This window comes from Cupressus sempervirens, chromosome 9 (genome assembly GCF_028749045.1).
Source record: "Cupressus sempervirens isolate cs-2001-9-10 chromosome 9, ASM2874904v1, whole genome shotgun sequence".
In the NCBI taxonomy this organism is placed as follows: domain Eukaryota; kingdom Viridiplantae; phylum Streptophyta; class Pinopsida; order Cupressales; family Cupressaceae; genus Cupressus; species Cupressus sempervirens.
This window is the reverse complement of record NC_143126.1, coordinates 166,466,736-166,486,575: the sequence shown is the minus strand read 5'-3', so window position 1 is coordinate 166,486,575 and position 19,840 is coordinate 166,466,736. Positions and strand designations below refer to the sequence as shown.

General features: G+C 35.9%; 1 protein-coding gene across 1 annotated transcript in view; it reads left to right on the top strand.

The window, feature by feature from the left end:
• Positions 1-19,585, top strand: part of LOC149538026 (RNA-binding (RRM/RBD/RNP motifs) family protein) — a 100,545-nt gene extending 80,960 nt beyond the window's left edge. The window contains exons 9-10 of the mRNA XM_089799423.1: positions 18,358-18,440; positions 18,587-19,585. Coding sequence (XP_089655549.1) covers positions 18,358-18,440; positions 18,587-18,635 — 132 coding nt within the window. The 3' untranslated portion in view covers positions 18,636-19,585. The remainder of the gene's footprint in view (positions 1-18,357; positions 18,441-18,586) is intronic.
• Positions 19,586-19,840: the final 255 nt, after the last annotated feature.

Here is a 19,840-nt window from a genome sequence, read left to right as displayed (position 1 = left end):
TATTTTGCTCGTTATGAGATCATCGATGACTTGGAGGCAGGCTGTCTTAAGCTCTTAACTCTTTCTAATTTTGTTATCACTCTTTTTATAGTGTTATCAATTCCATTTGTGTGCTGAGCTTTGTGGACCATATTTTGTTTCAACTTGGGTTGGTTCAGATCTTATTTGTCTTTGTTGTTGTTCTATCTGTAAAATTGGTTTGACAAAATTGTCCTCGAAATTTTTTATGATCAGTTGTATATTTTTTTAATCACATAGAATCTTGCATGGTTTGTATCCAGAACATGCACATTTGGTCCCTTATATTGCATCGAAGACGTGGTAAATTCACTTCTAATATTGAATGGAAGACAGCATATATATTATAATCAGAAATGCTTGGGACTGTCTGAGAATATTCTTTACCAAGGCTGATGAGTTTTCTGGTTTGAAGATAATTTACCAATTTATTCAGATTGACAAAATCACAGACTAATTAGAATTTGTCATGAGCCCACTCTAACATCAACCATGCAAGAAAAGAGTGAGGAGCGGGCTATACGAAAATGTCAAATTTCTATGTTTCCTACCATGTCAGCAATCAGCAATAATATATTGTATGAGTATAATTGAAAGAGAGGCATATCACAAATTGCATGAGTATAATAAATAACATTTAATACAAATGAGCCATGGTTGAAAAATGGTGATTATTAGATGCAAAATCACAATTCATTCTGTGGCGTGCTTTCATTAACAAAAGTGCAATCTGTTTAGTATATAATATTCAAAAGGTGCAATTAAAGAGAAGTCTCCAATAAGACTTAAACATGATTAATTAAAACAATGATTAAGGTACAAGATTAACATTATTCTGCAAAGGATCTAATAACCAAAAGAAGTGACTCTTCATTGGTGAAGAGGCTTGTCTCATTCATAAAGGGATATAAATAAAGGATAGGAGGAGGAGGAAAAGGCATCATTGAACATTTAATTCTATTATTTTCTATCTATCTTGGATTGCTGAAATCTAGAGGAGCTTATCACTTCTTGCTGCAAGTTGTATCAGTCTATATGTTATTTCACTCTATATTAGTCTATTGACAAAATGCATCATGTAGACAGTAGAACGATAAACATGATTAACCATTAGATATTATATTTATAAATACATAACAACCATGTGGAATTTTATCTATATTTATTTATCAGTAATTTCATATAATCACTGTCTGGAAACCCATTCATACTATCAGGGAAATCAGTAATGCTTGATTCGTAATCTAGTGTTAATGCTTCGACCACGAGTCTTGTTGTTAGTCCTTTTTCTAAGGCTTATGTAGGATAGGGAGTTTGTGGAGTTTATTGAAGTCAAATGACATGAGACACCTAGGAAAGAAAAAAAAAGGCATACAAATAAGGACTTGAAACATAAAGTGAATAAAGTAACACTTCCAATTTTTGATGGACCAGGAAAGATAACAGCTCATGCTTGGCTGCGAAGGTTGAAGTTTGAACACTTATTTCACCTTTAGCCCAATGACTAAAAAGTATGCACTCCAATTTGCTATCCTTTTTTATAAGGATTGGCACATGAATGGTGGCACCATGGAATCGCCACACAAGGTCATCAAAATATCACCTCCTATGAAGAATTCTCACAAAAACTTGTTAAAAGGTTTGGTAGAAAGAACCCCCAAGAAGACTTTAAAATGTCGACTCAATTATAAGAAGGAACAGTACAAGTTTATGATATGTCATTGATATAACAAACAAGAAGGTGCTATTCTGGAAATCTGATATCTGAGAAGAATATTTCATTTTAGGATAAGCAATAGATAAATTTGATAAGTTGTGTTTTTGAGAAAAATCTTTTTCAAAACAATGAGTTACCTGTTTGCACAAGGTCTGCTTTGCACAATTTGTTTGAGACAAGACCTTCGCTGGAAGGTATATATAAACATATTGTTCATCAGAATTCCGTGGCCGGTTTAGTATTGATGTGGCTATATTGAATAAATACAGCACATATTTACCATCACATATTTGTCTTTCCTGTGGTTGTCTTTTGCTATTCTGTCATAAGTTGATCTGCGTGGTATCATCTAAATTCAGTTTGTGGCCCGATACAAACTGTTAATTGCTAGGCATTCGGTCTTGTAACTGATCGAAGAATGAAATTTTTTTGATTTGTTCTTTCCGTCTAGAAGACACGCATGGTTATGAGAAGTTCAAACAGGATTTGTGGACTTATATATTCAGTATACTTAAACCGCCTCTATGGTCATGTTCGAAAACTCTTCCTACAACTTTGGCAGCCTCTATGAACATGTTTGAAAGCTTTCTTTTAACACAGTGGAGTTTCTTTTGTCTATTCTGTATGACAACTGGCAAAATGAAATAATATAAGATTTTATTGTAACTTGTTTTCAATATGGTCAAATGCAGCGACAGAAATCCCAGATACAAACAAAGACTATATGCGGATAATGCTATTCTTATTTGTCATTAGTAATTTGAGTTTATGATTGCAAGTTGCAACCTGTTATGGTGCACGGTAAATGTCTAAACCAGTTACCAGTTATTTGAAGACTGAAATATACCTTTACCACATAGTAAATGTCTTTGGGAATTTTTTTTAAAAGCCACATCGTACAGTGGTTGAGGTGGCAGTTGGAGGTCAGTTTGTAAATTTTTCAATCTTCTTAAACAGACTGATCTCTTTTGGGCATCTATATAAGTGTGTAAACTTTTCAAAAGTGATGGGGAGAGAGAAATGCCAGCCAGGCATGCTGTGCTATTTGCAAATTTGATAAAAACTAATATGTTTTAACGAAGAACATACTGCCAGTAGTTGTGAAACATTGTGCATATGTTTGCACAAAGTCTCAAAAGTGCATGAAGATCTGTATGTACATTTGAATCTGTAAGGCTATGGGTAAAGATTCTCAGTATTTCAGGTAGTATGATTTCATTTGATTTTCTAGTTTTAGAGTCTTAGACACACATATGCATGCGGTAATACTTCAGTATCTAATCCTTAAGCATTTTTAAGGATTTGATTTACTGGCTGATAATAAGAGAGGTGATCAGATATACAGGGAAGATCAATTTTCAGATTAATCACTTAAGTTATACAGAAACATCATAATATGTGTTCTGATTGATAACATCAATTTGCAGGTTTTTTTAGCAGTTTGTGATTGCTTCAATAGATATTTATGCAGATTTTTTAAATTGAGTGCAGTGTTTTAAGACATCGGATTGATCTCCCATACATGTATATATCCCGATTCGTTCTGCATAGTGATCGAAGTGAATTATTGTTTTATCAGTCTGTAGAGAGATATTTGTCAAAAACCTTAAGTAAAGACCAGAGATGTAATTCTGAATTGGTGTTCTAGGAGTGCAGAATGTGTGCTCATTTTGATTTGATTGTATCTAGAACGTTGGTGCCTTTGAAGTAAAAGGTGTTCGGTGGCTCCTTGGGTTGATGCCCTAAAACTTTTGTACATAATTTAAATTGTGAGGCTGGATTAGGACAGTAGATCATAGCAGCATTGCTCACCGTGGTTTTTTCCCCATTGGGTTTCCACGCCATTTTTTATTTGGTGTTCTATTTTGGTCATATGGCTAGAAGTAATTGATTAGAAGATTGCATTGGATAAAGCTTCAAAGTTTTATTTACTACTAATTCACCCCCATCTTAGTATTAAATCTGCTTTCTACAGTTTACATAGCTGAATTCCAATGAATCTTAGTCCGAGTTTCAGGAGTGGATGATGACAGGCTGGCTTTTTTGTGTGTGGAGGGATTAAAAATTTCACTAAAAGGGTTGGTAAGTGTTCTCTAGCTTGCATCTCTCAAAGATTCGTTTGAGACAACCTTATGGTTAGAAGCTTAGTTACCGATTCGGGCACGTGAATCGGATCCGTGGATTCGTGATTTTTTTTTTTTCCCGATTTGGATTCGTGGAGGATTTGTGAATATATATATATATATTACTGATCTTGCCCAAGCCCCAACTAGTAACAGATATATATATATATATATATATATATATATATATATTTCTCTCATTTATTAGTATATATAATGCATAAAAAGGTCATTTTAGCACTAGAAAGCCAAAAAATATATTTAAAAAAGTCATATTAAATAATTTAGACTCACTTGAACCTATCGATCCTTGAGGATTCATGCTGGATCCTTGAGGATTCGCGTCTGGATTCATGCAGATCTGGGCAGGATCCTTGTTTTACACAGTGGATTCGTCAGGATTCATGGCCCACGAATCCGGACGAATCCACTGTGTAAAACAAGGATCCTGCCCGGATCTGCACGAATCCAGGCACGAATCCGGATCCGGATCGGACCCGAATCCGGATCCGGCCTCTAGGGCACGAATCCGGTAACTAAGGTTAGAAGTCTCATCAACAAGACACAAACCACCAATTAACCATACCAAACATTTCTACAAGAAAGATGGAACTAAGAAAGATCCCCGTATGAAAGAAGAAAGGGATACCTCAATGGAAAGAACTGATCGTACACATGTGGGACCATGGGAATGAGGACATAATTGTAAAAAGTTGATCTTTCTAATTTATCCAAGGGTATTTTCTTGCAAAAGGATAGAGAGAATCTTTAGGCACGAGAATGGAGAGTGGGCCACCCAATGCCTAGGTTTTAACAAATTTACTCCACAAGGCTCAACCATACACATTGATATCCAATCCCTCAAGAAACACAAAAAGGTGTTTGATGACTGTTAGGCTGACCTCCCAAAGGGGAATTTGGGCATATCATATAATTGGAAAAGGTGGCAAAACTAGTAATTATCACCCCTTATAAACATCCTCAACAATATAAAGAGGAGATTGAGAAGACTATAAAGGATCTCTTAGAGATGGGCCATGCTCAACCAATTCAAGTGCTTTTGCATCATCAGTAGTGCTTGTTAGAAAGGATAGAACAATGAGAACGTGCATAGATTATTGAGAATTGAACAAGAAAACCATTACGAATGGCTACATAATACCTAGAATGAATGAACTTATTGATGAGCTTCTCAGGGCCAAACACTTCTTTAAGATTGATTTGAGATCAAGATAATACCTAATAAGGATAAGAGAAGAAGACATACCAAAGACATCTTTAAGACGCCATTATGGACACTTTGAATTCTTGGATCTTACCTTTTGATTGATGAATGCCCCAACTATATTTCAATCATGCACGAACCATACCTTTAAGAAGCAATTAAGGAAATTCCTAATGATATTCTTTGATGATATTTTAATCTGCAACAAAACATGTGAGGAACACCGTAAGCATATTGGCAAAGTCCTTGAACGAGAGTCACCATATGCTAAAGCTTGAAAGTTTGAATTTGGTTTGAAGAGATTCTGTGTCTTGATCATAAATTAGTACACAAGGAGTAAGTGTGGATGAGGAGAAAATCAAAACATTTAAAGAATGGCCCAAACCAAGAAGTTTAACTCATCTAGGAGGATTCATGGGCTTATGTAACTATTACAAAAGGTTTGTCAAAGGATTTTAAAAAATTGTATCACCTCTCGCTGACCTAACTAAAAGAGGAATGCTTTCTTGAAACGAAGAAGCCCAACAAGCCTTTGAGCACTTAAAAGAGATAACAAGTTCTTATTTGTTGGCATAAGTGGTGTCTTGCTGGAATGAGATGTTAGTAATGTCATGGTATAGATTTGATTACATGATGATTAGTTATTGTGTTGTCATTGATGTCAACTATTGTCGTTGATTGCATTTTGGGTATGTGGTGTCTGTATTTGGGATTGCATCACAAGCACATTGAATATGCCATGTTGAGATCTTGAGGGACTTGTACTCGTTGTTTGAGATCAAGTGATTTTGTCATGTTGTTGGCATAATTGATGGTGTGATGAAAGTGCTGATATTAGTAGTGCCATGAGACATATATGATTGCATGATGATCAATTATTGTGTTTTCATTGATATCAACTATGCACCTAGTGTTCCTAGTATGTTGTCAAGCATAAACATGATGAACAAGGTGTTGTAGTAAGTTTCAGTGGTTATGATCATTAGGAGAGAATTAGGAATGGCTTTGAAGATCCATTGTATGACCATTGTTGACATGTGGAAAGGTATTGTCGGTTGAATTGATAGTGCAATTGCTAGAACAATTAGTGACAAGCGATAGGTGATTTGATTGGTTGGTCAAAACTATGACGAGTCAAGTGGAGCAATCTGAGGATGGTGTAAACAACGCAGTTAAGATGATACAACTACAATCGCAACTCATTACTGTGATTGGTGAAGTGGTGATAGAATGAAAAGGTGATCAGTGAAGTACTGACAGAGTTGTTGAATAGGTTAAAGTGTATTAAGTTCTTGAGCGACAATAAGTAAATTGATGATTGGTGATCAGTATTAAGGTTACAATGGATTTAGTTGAGTTAGTCACGATTTGGTGACGTGTCTTCATGATTAGAGGTGATGATCTGACATCACATTGTTCGATAATAGTGTATGGAGAAGATTCTAGAGGAAGCGAGTGTTAGGTCAAAATGTGTTTGACCTCTTGGCACAAAATTCTATGATTTGGTTGGTGCGGTTTTAGAAACATGTTTTGTGGTTTAAGATTTTTCTTATGGGCATGTTGGATCTAAGTGAGATATTTGAAATATGTATTGATTTCAAATTCTAGGGCTTGATTAAGGTGGCGGACTGGAAAGTACAATATACTGGTGGAGGAATAACAATTTACTGTTGTTGGTTATGGTCAAGAAAGTGCAGTGAAGGGTGCAAGTTTCGATGAAGCCAAGGTAGAGTTGAGTGTGTTGTGAAGTGTGTTTGAGCTTCAATGGATCTGATCAAGCATAGGTAGTGCTATTCCACAAATCATTCTTTTTGTTGTTTCCTAATAGTTACAACAGTAAAATCCCTTAAATATTTGGATCCTAACAGATCTTTTGTTGTAAATCCTTTAAGATGAGATGAAGGGATGAGCGTTGCATTTGAAGATGAGATGAAGTAGTTTGAAATGTCCACGATTGATAATATCAAGTTCTTCATTGTATTATAAGTATACTGACTCAAGGATGGCATCTATGTAAGTCAGACCAAGCATGTGAAAGAGATTTTGAGGACTTTTGGGTTAGAAGAGTCCAAACCAGTTGGTACTCCTATGGTAATTGGTTGCAAACTATCCGAGGAAGGCAACTATAAAGTGGTGGATGAAACACTATACAAACCCATGAGCGAAAATCTACAATATGTGGTACACAATAGACCGGATATAGCACATGTAGTTGGGTTAGTGGGTAGATCTCATTTGGTTGCAGTAAAGAGAATCTTCAGATATCTCAAGGGCACTGAAGATTATAGTCTATAGTATGGACATAAAGGTGATCTCACATTGAATGTATTCACTAATATTGATTGGGTAGGTAATGTTGATGATCGGAAGAGCACAAGTGGTGGTGCATCCATTCTTAGAGATAGTCTTGTATCTTGGACAAGCGAGAAGCAGATTTGTGTATCTCAATCAACAATTGAAGTTGGGTACGTGGTTGCTACAATCAATTGCACAGAGGTGACTATAGTATGGACATAAAGGTGTTCTCACATTGAATGTATTCACTTATATTGATTGGGCAGGTAATGTTGATGATTGGAAGAGCACAAGTGGTGGTGCATCCTTTCTTGGAGATAGTCTTGTATCTTGGACAAGCAAGAACCAGAGTCATGTATCTCAATCAACAATTGAAGTTGGGTATGTGGCTGCTACAATCAATTGCACATAGGTAATATGGATCAAACAGATTTTGGAAGGAATTTAGGAGAAGGCAACTTAATCGGTAGTTATCTACTTTGACAATACAAGTGCAATTTATATTTCAAAGAACCTAGTGATGCACTCTAAGGCCAAGCATATAGCTATAAAGTATCATTTTCCTTGAGAACAGGTTCAGGAAAAGGAAATAAGGTTGGAGTATATGCCAACTAAGGAGTAGGTAGCAGACATTCACAAAGCCATTGCCCAAGGGTACATTTGAGTATCTAAGAGATAGGTTAGGGGTTATTCCCTTAGGTGAGTTGAACTAGAAGAAGATGTAATTGCAACAATTCAAATGTATTCATTGAATATCTTTATGTTTTAATTGATGTTCTAGGGCTACTCCTTAGGGGAGCAGTTGTAATATGTATTGGTTAGTCAAGAAAATATTACGTGTGTGTTGATGCCTTTGACATTGTTGTCAAAGGGGGAGACTGTGCTAATAAAGGGGGGAGAATAATTTGCTGACAAAGGAGGAGAATGTGTATGATGATTATAGAAGAGTGAAGTTCAGTGGAAGGGGGAGGATTTGAAGAAGTGGTGAAATACAAAAGTGGAAACATTTTGTGTTTCCTAGTGCTGATTGCTGATGAACAGTTTTGTGAACAAAGCAAGAGCATAGAAGTATAACAAGTGTTACCATCAATGCCAATTTCCTAGTGCTGATTGCTGATGAACAGTTTCATGAACAAAGTAAGAGCATAGAAGTATAACAAGTGTTACCATCAATGCCGAAGGGGTAGACTATTGGCATAATTGATGTTTTGATGGCATGAGATGTTAGTAATGTCATGGTACAAATTTGATTACATGATGATCAATTATTGTGTTGTTATTGATGTCAACTATTGACCTAGTATTCCTAGTCTGTTACCAAACATAAACATGATGAGCAAGGTGTTGCAGTAAGTTTCAGTGGTCGTGATCATTAGGAGAGAATTGGGAATGTCTCTGAATATCCATGATATGATTGCTATTGTTGATGTGTAGAAAGGTATGATCAAATGAATTGATAGTGCAACTGCTATAGAACAGTTAGTGACAAGTGATAGGGGATTTGATTGGTTTGTCAAATCTACGAGTCAAGTGGAGCGATCTTAGGATGGTGTAAACAACATAGTTAAGATGACACAGTTACAACGGCAACTTGTTATTGTGATCAGTGAAGTAGTGACAAAATGAAAAGGTGACCGATGAAGCAACGATAGAGTTGTTGAACAAGTTAAAGTATATTAAGTTCTTGAGTGATGGTTAAGAAATTGATGATCATTGATTGGTGTTAAGGTTACGATGAATTCAATTGAGTCAGTTACGATTTGGTGATGCATCTTCATGAGTGGAGGTGATGATTTGGCATAGTGTATGGAGAAGATCCTAGAGGAAGCGTGTGGTCAAAATGTGTTTGATCTCTTGGCACAAAATTCTACTAATTGATTGGTACGGTCTTAGAAATGTGTTTTGTGGATTAAGACTTGTCTTATGGTGCATTGGATCTGAGCAGGATATTTGAATTATGTATTGATTTCAAATTTTAGGGCTTGATTAAGGTAGTGGACTTGAAAGTCCAATATACATTGGTGGAGGAAAATCAATTCACTATTGTTGATCGTGGTTGAACAAGTGCAATGAAGGGTGCAAGTTGTGATCAAGCTAGGGTAGAGTTGAGTGTGTTGTGAAGCTTGTTTGAGCTTTAGTGGATTGAGTCAAGCAGAGGTAGTGCTATTCCACAAATCATTCTTTTTGTCGTTCCCTAATAGTTACAATAGTAAAATCCCTTAACCAGGTGGATCGTAAGAGGTTGTCTGTTGTAAATCCTTTAACAGGGTGACATTTTAATAATTGTTAAACGTCCTTTAACTAGGTTACTCCTAACAAGGTAAAGCTCCTAATAGGGCCAAAGGCTAACAGGGTGACGCCTAATAGTGCCTATGTAACTTTTAACAAGGTTAAGCTCCTCACATAGTGTACTTCAGAAGAGTGCATAATTTGTAGGTACTATCCCCGTCGTGGGTTTCCATGATACCAAATCTCCGTGTCAATCTTGCATATGTTTTGAATGCTTTTGTGTTGCTATTAAGTTATTTTTGAGTCAAAGGTTTAGAGGTTGAAAAGTTGCTTAATCACAGTTGATTACTGATTCAACCCCCTCTAAATAATATGATCCTTAAGAACTAACATTATCTTATTCTTGGCATCCCCCATTTTCTATTGCCTTTTGAATTGGAATGTGATGCATCTAGAGAAGGCATTAGAGTAGTCCTCATGTAGAATAAACGTCCAATTCCTTTTGAAAATTGCAAACTTAGCCCTACTGGAAGACTCTAGTCTACTTATGATAGATGATGTTGGCTACGACACATGCATTAGCAAAATTCAGACAATACTTGTATTGTGGAAAATCCAAACAATACTTGTACTGTGGAAAATTTGTGGTGAAAATGAATCACAACAATTTGCAATTCTTCCTTAGTCAAAGAGATCTAAATGACCTCCAACAAGAGTGGGTGAACAAACAACAGACCCATAACTTTGAAATGGAATATGTGAAAGTTAAAAAACAATATTGTCGCAAATGCATTATCTCACAAACCTTATTTGTGAATATTGTAGAATATGTCAAAGACTCACATGCAAATGTAATCTTGAAAGAAGGATACAAGTTGAAAACTACAATTACAATGGAGGAACTTACTCTACAAAAATAGGAAATATCCTACATCGAGTTTGAAAGTGAAAGCACAAATCATTAAAGAATACCATTATAATCCCGTGGCTGGATATCAAGGCTACTTTAAGACTTTTAAACAAGGGAAAACAAATCTTGGAAAGGACTTAAGAAGGATGTACTTAAGCATGTACAAGAATTTATGACATGTTAGGGAAACAAAATGGAGCTAACACATCCTTGTGGCTTTCTTCAATCTTTTCCTATACTCGATCAAAAGTAGGAAGGTACTTCTACGGATTTTATAACAAGGCTTCTAAAAGTCCAAAGGAATAAATGCATATATGTAGTATCGACTAACCAAGTATGCTCTTTTTATGGCCATACTTATGGAATACAAGGCCCCTCAGGTTGTTAGGGTATTCTTCAAAGAAGTGTTCTGATTACACAGGTTACCAAAGAACATTATCAGTGACAAAGATAGTAAATTTCTTAGCCTGTCTTGGCAAGAGCTATTCCAGTTGGGAGGTGCTGAGTTGAGTCCTAGCACAAGTCACCATCCCCAATCAGATGGTTATACAAAGAATGTTAATAAGTTGATTGAGGGATACTTGAGAAACTACGCCACTGACCAACAAATGTGTGGGTTAGATGGTTACAACTTGGAAAATATTATTACAATATAACTTACCACTCGTTGATCAGAATCTGTGCATTCAAGGCTTTATGCAGTTATGAGGCAACCTCCTTTCAGAGTTTGGCTCTCCAAGAAAGTAGAATACCGGGCACCAAGAATTTTGTACAACACAATATAGATATCATGAGCACTCTCAAGGATAGTCTTTTTCATGCCCAAAACCAGCAGAAAATCTATGCTGACCAAAATCGTATTGGAAGAGCATTTGGAGTTGGAGATTTGGTCTTGCTAAGGCTTGAACTGTATAAGAAGTCTTCCCTCAAAATCACTGGAGCTTTAAAGCTAAAGCCCCATTTTATGGATCTTTTAAGATTCTGGAAAAGCTAGAATAGGTTGCTTACAATTTAGAATTGCCCAAGAGCAGCAGCATTCACAATGTTTTTCACCCATCTTGTCTTAAGGAAGTACTTGTACAACAAACTACTCCACTGTGTATAGCTACTCCCACTTGATGATGAGGGTAAGTTGATCTTGGAGCCAGAAGCAGTCCTCCTAATGAGGGGAAAATTATTAAGGAATAAGACCATTCCCAATTCGTAATCAAATGGAAAGGTTTAGTTGAGGAAGATCGTACATGGGAAGGCGAAGAGATTTTAATCATCCAAATCATAAGTTGCTTGAGGACTGCCATGAGCCCATTCTAACATCGACCATACAATGAAAGATTAAGGAGATGGCAATTAAAAAATATCAAGAAAGCAGCGATTCCCACCATGCCATCAATCAGCATTATATATTATATGAGTTTAAGTAGAGGCATTTATTAAAATTTTTTCTGTGGTGTGCTTTCATTAACGAAAGTGTGATCTGTTTAGGATGTAATCATTCAAAGGGAGGAATTAAAGAGGAGTATCAGTAAGACTTAAACAGCGATTAACTAAACAATGAATGAGGTGAAATATTAATATTATTCTTCAAACGATCTAACAATCAAAAGAAGTGATTTCTCATTGGTGAAGAGATATATCTCATTCATGATGGGATATAAATAAAGGATAGGAGGACTTAAAGGCATCATTGAACATTTGATTCTATTATTTCCTTATCTATCTTGGATCGCTGAAATCTAGAGGAGCAGATCGACCATTGCTCCAAGTTGTATCAGTCTGTATGTTATTTCACTCTTTATTAGTATGTGGGGAAATGCATCATGCAGAACGATAAACAAGGTTAAACATGAGATATTATATTTATAAATACATAACAACCATTTGGAATTTGATCTATATTTATTCATCAGTAATTTCATATAATAATGAGGAAACCCATTAATATTATTAGGGAAATCAGTAATGCTTAATTCTTAATCTAGTGCTAATGCCTTGTTCTTAATATAGTGCGAATGCCCTGTTCTTAATCTAGTGTTAATGTTTATTTCTTAATTAAGGATGTTTGGATTTCTTCTCATGTCAGTAATTAGGAGCTCTGTCTTCAGCGTTTGACTGCACATCCCATTAGAGTTGATAGGTAACTTATATATTATGCAGGGATTTCTTCAATAATGCTTCTAAACAAGATATCTGTTCAAAAGAAAAGCCATAAATAATTGATACAAAAGGGGAATAGGAGCATTCATTCATTTGTACATTCCATTATTCACAAAATGGGTGTACAAGAAGCTTGTTGCCTCGGTTCCCATACATGCCAAAATTGCAAAATTTCTACCTTTTTGAGTCAAAACAAGTTAAAAACGAGTGAGACATTGAGCCTTAAAAGAGTCAATAATTGATTACATTTTTAATGATTTTAGGATTTAATGCCTCTGGCTTGTCTCTTACTTCGCCCAGCACTTCGAATTTTGGAAATCCGGCACTGAGTCTCAAATTATGGCAGGTTAATGGATGGTTTCAAAACACGTGTTTTCAGTTGCAACATTAACCTTTAAAACTTTAAGAGGTTAATAAACGAGGTTCAAAACATGTATTTTCATTTGGAATCAAAAGAGTTAAGAAAAACTTTCCAAACACGTATTTTGAACCCCGAACCTTAACCTCCAAAAACTAAAAAGGTTAAGCATAGAGACTCAGAATATGTGTTTTGAAGTTGATTATTAACCTCTTCGCCCAAATGCTCGAGGTTAAAAATTGAGGGGTTAATGAATCTCATTTAAAGTTAGTTATCTCCGGGACTTATAATGAGCAAATCGTTTTCACAATTGATATCATTAAATGGCGTTCTCAGAAACATTGTAGTTTGATTGAAAATTTTTCCAAAATTTTCATACTTAAGGTGAAATGGGTACTGGTGGAATGCAAGAAAGCACCAGGCGGACATTGAAATGCCCAACTCAATGATTGATGTCACTTCCCAAAATAAAGAGCAATTTAATGGTGTCTCTGGAATATGCTTGCAATACAGATTATAATGGGGAAATATGATCGACTATGTTGATCTATTGTATCAAATGCCTAGGTAGAGTGTGCTACAGGAATCATCAAAGTTCGTAATGCCATGTTGCAGTCCATATCATGTAATACAGGGCATGGCAACTGTTTGACAAAATGCATGTAGGAGCATAATAGCTAACCATTGATTTAGAAAGAACAGTTACCAACGAGGACTCCCCAAAGGGCTCAAAGGCATATATCTAGAAACCATTATGCATAATGGTTCAATTGGTGTGAAGGATGGCTGTGAGAGTTTGGCAAAATATCGATAGGCACATTCCATGGAGCTTTGTGTAGTGCCAAGCTCTCTAAAAAGAGAGTTTGAAGGCTATTAGATTCAGCATGGAGAAAGCATGCAAAACCGTTTGATAAAATGTCAGCCAAATGCCCACTAAAGTCCCCTCTTTGTTATCAAGGAGAGAATGTGTAAAGATGGGAGATATGTATGTGAAATGTTTGGTTAAATGCCGATGCTCAAGGAACCGAAAGCAAAGCATTTTCAACCAGTAAAAAGAAAAGAGAGGTCACGGTTTGTCAGTGCCTCTTGTGTATATGAGGAAATGGGGATCCAACCCATGAATGTCGCAGATTCACCCTCAGCCAATGTAAGAAGTGTCAGCTGTGAAGACAAATTCAGTAAAATGACAATTGTGTCATAGTTGAGCCCGAGTCAGGCATTTGAAAGAAAGTTCAAAGTCCTCAATGGAAATCATCTAGCTTGTGGTAACACATGGGTTAGACCATGCAGGAAGCACATTACGTGGAATATCAAGTTGAATGAAAGGACCTTCAAATGGCAGTGTGGGTGTCACAATCTGACAATTAATCTACAAATTTCGGTGAACACACAGTCAGGGACAGTGGTGCTGCATGTGCAGTATTTATATGTGTGTGAACATATGTCAATCAAAAAAGGCCTAGGTACGCGATACCTAAATATGTGTCTTCATATGTTGACAAAAACTGACCAGGTGCCTTAGGAATAACATCAAGAGACACATGGTCCCTATCTTCTCTACACATGAATGTATCAGAAGGGTTGTATGGAAAGCCTCACTAGTTACTGCAAGGGAAAGAGTAGTGGTTACAATTGATGGCCAACCTTCTAGCAGTCTGCTGGTTATATTGAAGATTCTCTAAACATTTCTATTAAAGTGCCAAACAAAATTTGCGGCGGCTGCATAGGCGTGTTTTCTTGGTGCTTCTATATAATATATGAATACAAACCACTCAATGTACGTGGTAAGAAGTTCCATCGGGGATGACGTGCGTGAGAGTGAATACCTTGATAAATTACCAATAAATTGGTTTCATATGATGATGCTAAGGAATGAAGAAGAGTTGACAAATATTTATCGAGGATCTTACCATCTTACAGCTATTGTTTTTACGCAATGGGCAATGATTGAGTTCTCTAGTAGTTCTTCACAACATTTCATTGCATGTTCCTGTAAAGAATTATATGTACATATGCACAGTGTACTAAGCAGTAAAATGATATGTGCAATGAGAAAAGTGAGAGATTAAAGAAGGCATTTGGATATGTTTATTTCAATATTTAGTGCCAAAGGGGTAACAAATTATTTGGTGGAATCAATCCTTTTAAAGATATGAATGCGAAATTTGATCAAATCATCATGAGAGCCCTTCCATTATTCAAAGGTTGTTTACACGTATTGAAGAACATGATGCACTTAGCAAACACAGATGCAAGTGGAGGAATGTGGACACGACATTAAGCTTTTGGTGAATGAATATTTCTTTATGTGGAAATCAAGACATATGGTAGGATGGGTACAAGCAGCGGAAATGAAGTGTGAAACTTGATAGAGTGTAATCACAACAAAGCTAACATTTGGTCTTTTTTCTCAAAATGTATATGTTTCAAGTTACATTGTAAATCATGACTTTTGTCATTTTGGGTTAATTTTGTAGGCGTTAATTAACCTCTCCCAAAACACGTATAAGGTAGTTAGTTATTAACCCAAAGAGGAGTTAATGATTGGTGAAAGCCTATAAATACAAGGCCATTTATAACGTAAAAAGGGGGGAGAACTTTTGGCAAAGGGGAAATGCTGGAGAAATTTATAAAGAGACTCTTTGATTGGCATTATAGACTCAGTGTTCTTGAACTTGTATATTTTCAAGAAAATAATAAAGAACTCATTTAGTCCTATGTCTTGAATGTGTTCATTGTTTACAGAATTACATACTTGTTGTATGTTGAGTCAGTGATCTCTTCCGTGATGATGCAATCTGATAGTCTTCCTATTTGACAAAATGTATTCATTTCGTAGTATCTTGTTATGAATATATTGAAGTAGCATATCTTTTCGCATAAGGTCTGTTATCCATGTTTTGTCATCATTATATTTATCTTCGCAAAATCTCCTTGTTACCAGTTACCCGCTGTGGAAGTCTGTTTTGGTATGCGTAGGTCTATCAGTGGGGTTTCTGCTATTTACTTTATCTAGTTTTATGCTTTCTATCCTTTTGTGCTTTCTGGTGAAAATTACACAAAAACCCAAATACACCTATCATACGAGGGGCTGGCCCTCTCAAACACAGAGGAAGATTGCAAGTTGATAGTGATCAATTGCAGCCTATCCATTTACAGAGCAACAGGGTCAGTTTCATTAACAATCTCACAGTGATAAATCTGTTTACTGACAAAGCTATACATTAATATTTGTCAAGAATAGGAAAAGCACAAAAGCAATCTTATTATACATATTAGAAGACTGAAAAAGTAATAAGAAGAAAATAAATTCCTAATTATCACATGAGCACTGGGAGGATACACACAAGCTAAAAGAATAGATGGGACGTTACAACAAGTTCTGGCCATGTACCTATCTATGAAGAAGGAGATCTCATGTCTCATGTCACGAGAGAAGGCCCTTTCTTATATAGAAAAAGACAAGTATGTACAACATCTACCCACAATAGGAGGGAATGAATGAATGAATGAGATGTTGTGACCTCTCCCCAGAGAAGTAGCTCTGGTGCCAATATTGAATGCTTGAAGACAAAACAATCCATTGCCTACAAACAACTTTCCTCCCCTTTGGAAGAAACTGATTCATGAATGAATGTAGAAGTCATTCCCATATTATTAATGAATAGGGAACTTTACTCCAAATAGTTGCCTCTGATTGCAATTTTGGTGTCCTCATGTTGGAAAAAGATTTCTCCTCCAAAATAGGAATTGAATGCCAATTAGAGATTAGTGTATCTAAGAGGCTAAAATTTGAACTGCATTTGGAAACACAGAAGATGTAATGACATTACTGCCATCAAAGAGGCAATGCAAATCCTTGAGTGTATCCTCCAAATCAGAAATGTGATCCCACAAACAAGCAACAAGCAAAGTGGTTCATGGGATCTGTCATATTTTACACATTAGACCTTGTTCTTCCTCTGTTGCCATTAAATATGACTAGTTTTTTTGGGAATTATGTTGATTATGCTATTGTATTTAATTTACCTCTGTAATTTGGAAATTATCAGGGCTGTCTACCCTTGCTAATACCTTTGAGAAGTTTATATGTTTGGATAATGACTGTTAAAAGGATATGTACTACCTATGCACTATTTCAAGAATATTTATGTTGAAGGTTGGGGACAAGGTTGTTATATATATATATATTTTTGGGATCTAATCAAGATTAGTATTCTCTCAATGGCAGTATATGTATGCTGTATGGTGAATATTTATGTTGAGATTCATAGAGATGCTGCCTCTTCAGAGTTTAAAAATATATACTATCTTTATGGGGTTCTTACATAGGCTGTAAGAGGATTGTTTCAATAGAATTAGAATTGGACACTCAGATCATCAAGGTGCTTATTCAAACAAAGTTTCTAGTGTCACACCATGTAGTGATGTATAGGAACTTGTACCATGTAGAAACAAGAAATCTCATGATGGTAAATATTGAAGCAAACCTGACAAAGATATTGAGTGCTTACTCACAGTAGAGGATGCCATCATTATTTATTATGCTTCTAAACCACACTCTTATTTCTGCTCCTCTTTTGGACGGAAGGCAAATATGCCTAGACTTCCAGGTATAAGTTCACCTGCCTGTAAGGGAGGAGGGGGGAATTAAGAATGCAGCTTTGATATTCCACACAAAAATGAATTTTAAAACAGTTGATGCACGGGATATAGAGGTATTATGTGTAAAACAATAAGCTCATAAATGTCACAATGGTGTGCTGTTAAAGTTACAAGAAGTCATGAACTGCAGTTGTATACATGACATCGGATAGTAATGACATAAAAGAGGCTAAGGATTCAATTATAAATACTTTAGTAATAACTAAGGGTGGCTAGATATTTTTAGGTCATGTTTCTGGCAAGAGGTGTCCATATCTCAAGTCAAGCTTGCTGCATGTAACACTAATAAGCACAGTGCTGGGCCACCTGTGACCCTGATGTGCAGAATCTTTTAATGCCTTATTTTTCACATTTAGAATTTATTTCTTAAGATATGGTATATGATGTTTATAATAGATCAGTTGCCATTAGATTTCTAATGACCTTTTCAAGGCCAATCTTGAGTAATCTGTGATGTTGGCCACTGAGCAAGTAGGATCAAAATACCCAAATGTGTCAGGGTATGTGCACGTTCCACATTAATTATTTATCTGTTCCCTTAACTACAAACAAATATAAAGGATCATAGATCAGATATGGGCTTAATATTAATTTTCCACCATTTCTTGAATTGAAGATTTTAAAATTGACTGTATGATACTGAGCCATGCTGCTTGTGTGCAGGACACTGCTTGTTCAACACAGGCTTTAAATCAACTCCAGAATGCTACGTTATACTCATCTGATCGTGGTGGCATGCGAGTGGAGTATCCTAAAGGTTGAGTGTTGATTTTATAGTTTCAATTTTTTTCTAGTTCTTGAATTTTTTCTTTTCAAATTGGCCAATACCAAAAAATATTATTAAATTGCTTTTACTAGTCTAAAAGGTGTTGGCACTTAACTAAGTTTTAAGATATGCCAAAGCAAGGATGGGACTTCCAAAACGTGAGAGGAGAGGTTAGGGTTATGCTTGCTGAAGAGATGAAACAGTAGGGCTACACCAAGATTCCAACCATTGCATTCAATGAACAAGTAAATTTGTCCGGTTCCCTTTCAGCTGAGGAAGTATAATATGTTAATTGGAGGGAATGAAATGTGCTCCAATTGGAAAGGCCAGCAATTTGTTTTGCTTCTACTTTCATACTCATTGTTTTCTAGCTTTAATTGTATTTATTGTTTTCCTATTTCATATTGTTTTCCCGACTTCTTAATCAAAATGAGGGGAAATGCTTGTGAGTTGGGGGAGGGGCATGTAAAATTGAGGTTGGTTGAAAATATCTATGCACACTACTAGCTGTTAGGTTTGTTAGTACGAAAAAAATAAATAATTAGAATGATTTAATTTTTCTTGGGGGAGTTTATTTTGGTGGTAAGGACGTAGTATATGGGGCTTATTTTGAATTAAGGCTCAAGAGTTTGTTGGCATGGGCTAAGAAATATATGAAACTTACCTTTGTCCTGTTGAATATTGTTTTGAAAGGAAATTTCAAGTCTTTTCATGCAATCCTTGTAAGAACTGGCATTAGCATATTGTTTGGAGTGTTAAAAAGGCCTACTCTAAAATGCTGTCTGAAAATAGCCAAGAAAATAGCCAAGGAAAAGATGCCATAATGAAAGCAGTAATACTGGGTAAGATGTACACTGTTACAAAACCACCATGCAAAGATGGAATGGGACATGGAAGATCTTGTTCAGCTGTTGGTTCTTGGATTCAGCCTTTGTTGACCAATGGTGCATTATGAAGTTTGTGTGGCCTCAACCTTTGTCTTGTATTAGTCATAATATTGGTTTGTGCAGTTGTTTGATGATAAATTGAATGATTGACGGGAAGGCCTGGTCATTGCAATGTATTAGGAGAGAAACCACCTTTAGTAAAATCCATTTATGGCAGTGCAATGAATTTTTAAACTAACCTTTTTGATCATGTGTGTCTGCTTGTGTTCTAATTAACTTTATTTTATTACTTACATGGCCCATGGAGTTTAGAACAAAAAGTTAATTCGGGTAGCTCCCATGGAACTGTTTACATTCAACCATTGCATTTTGGTTTTGTCACATTTTAGTGGGCATTCCAGATACTGTGGATGCTTTTTGAATTTCTCATTTGGGGGGTTTTGTGCATGGCCAAAGTTCAATATAAACCTTTTTGTGAGTTGAAGATTTACAT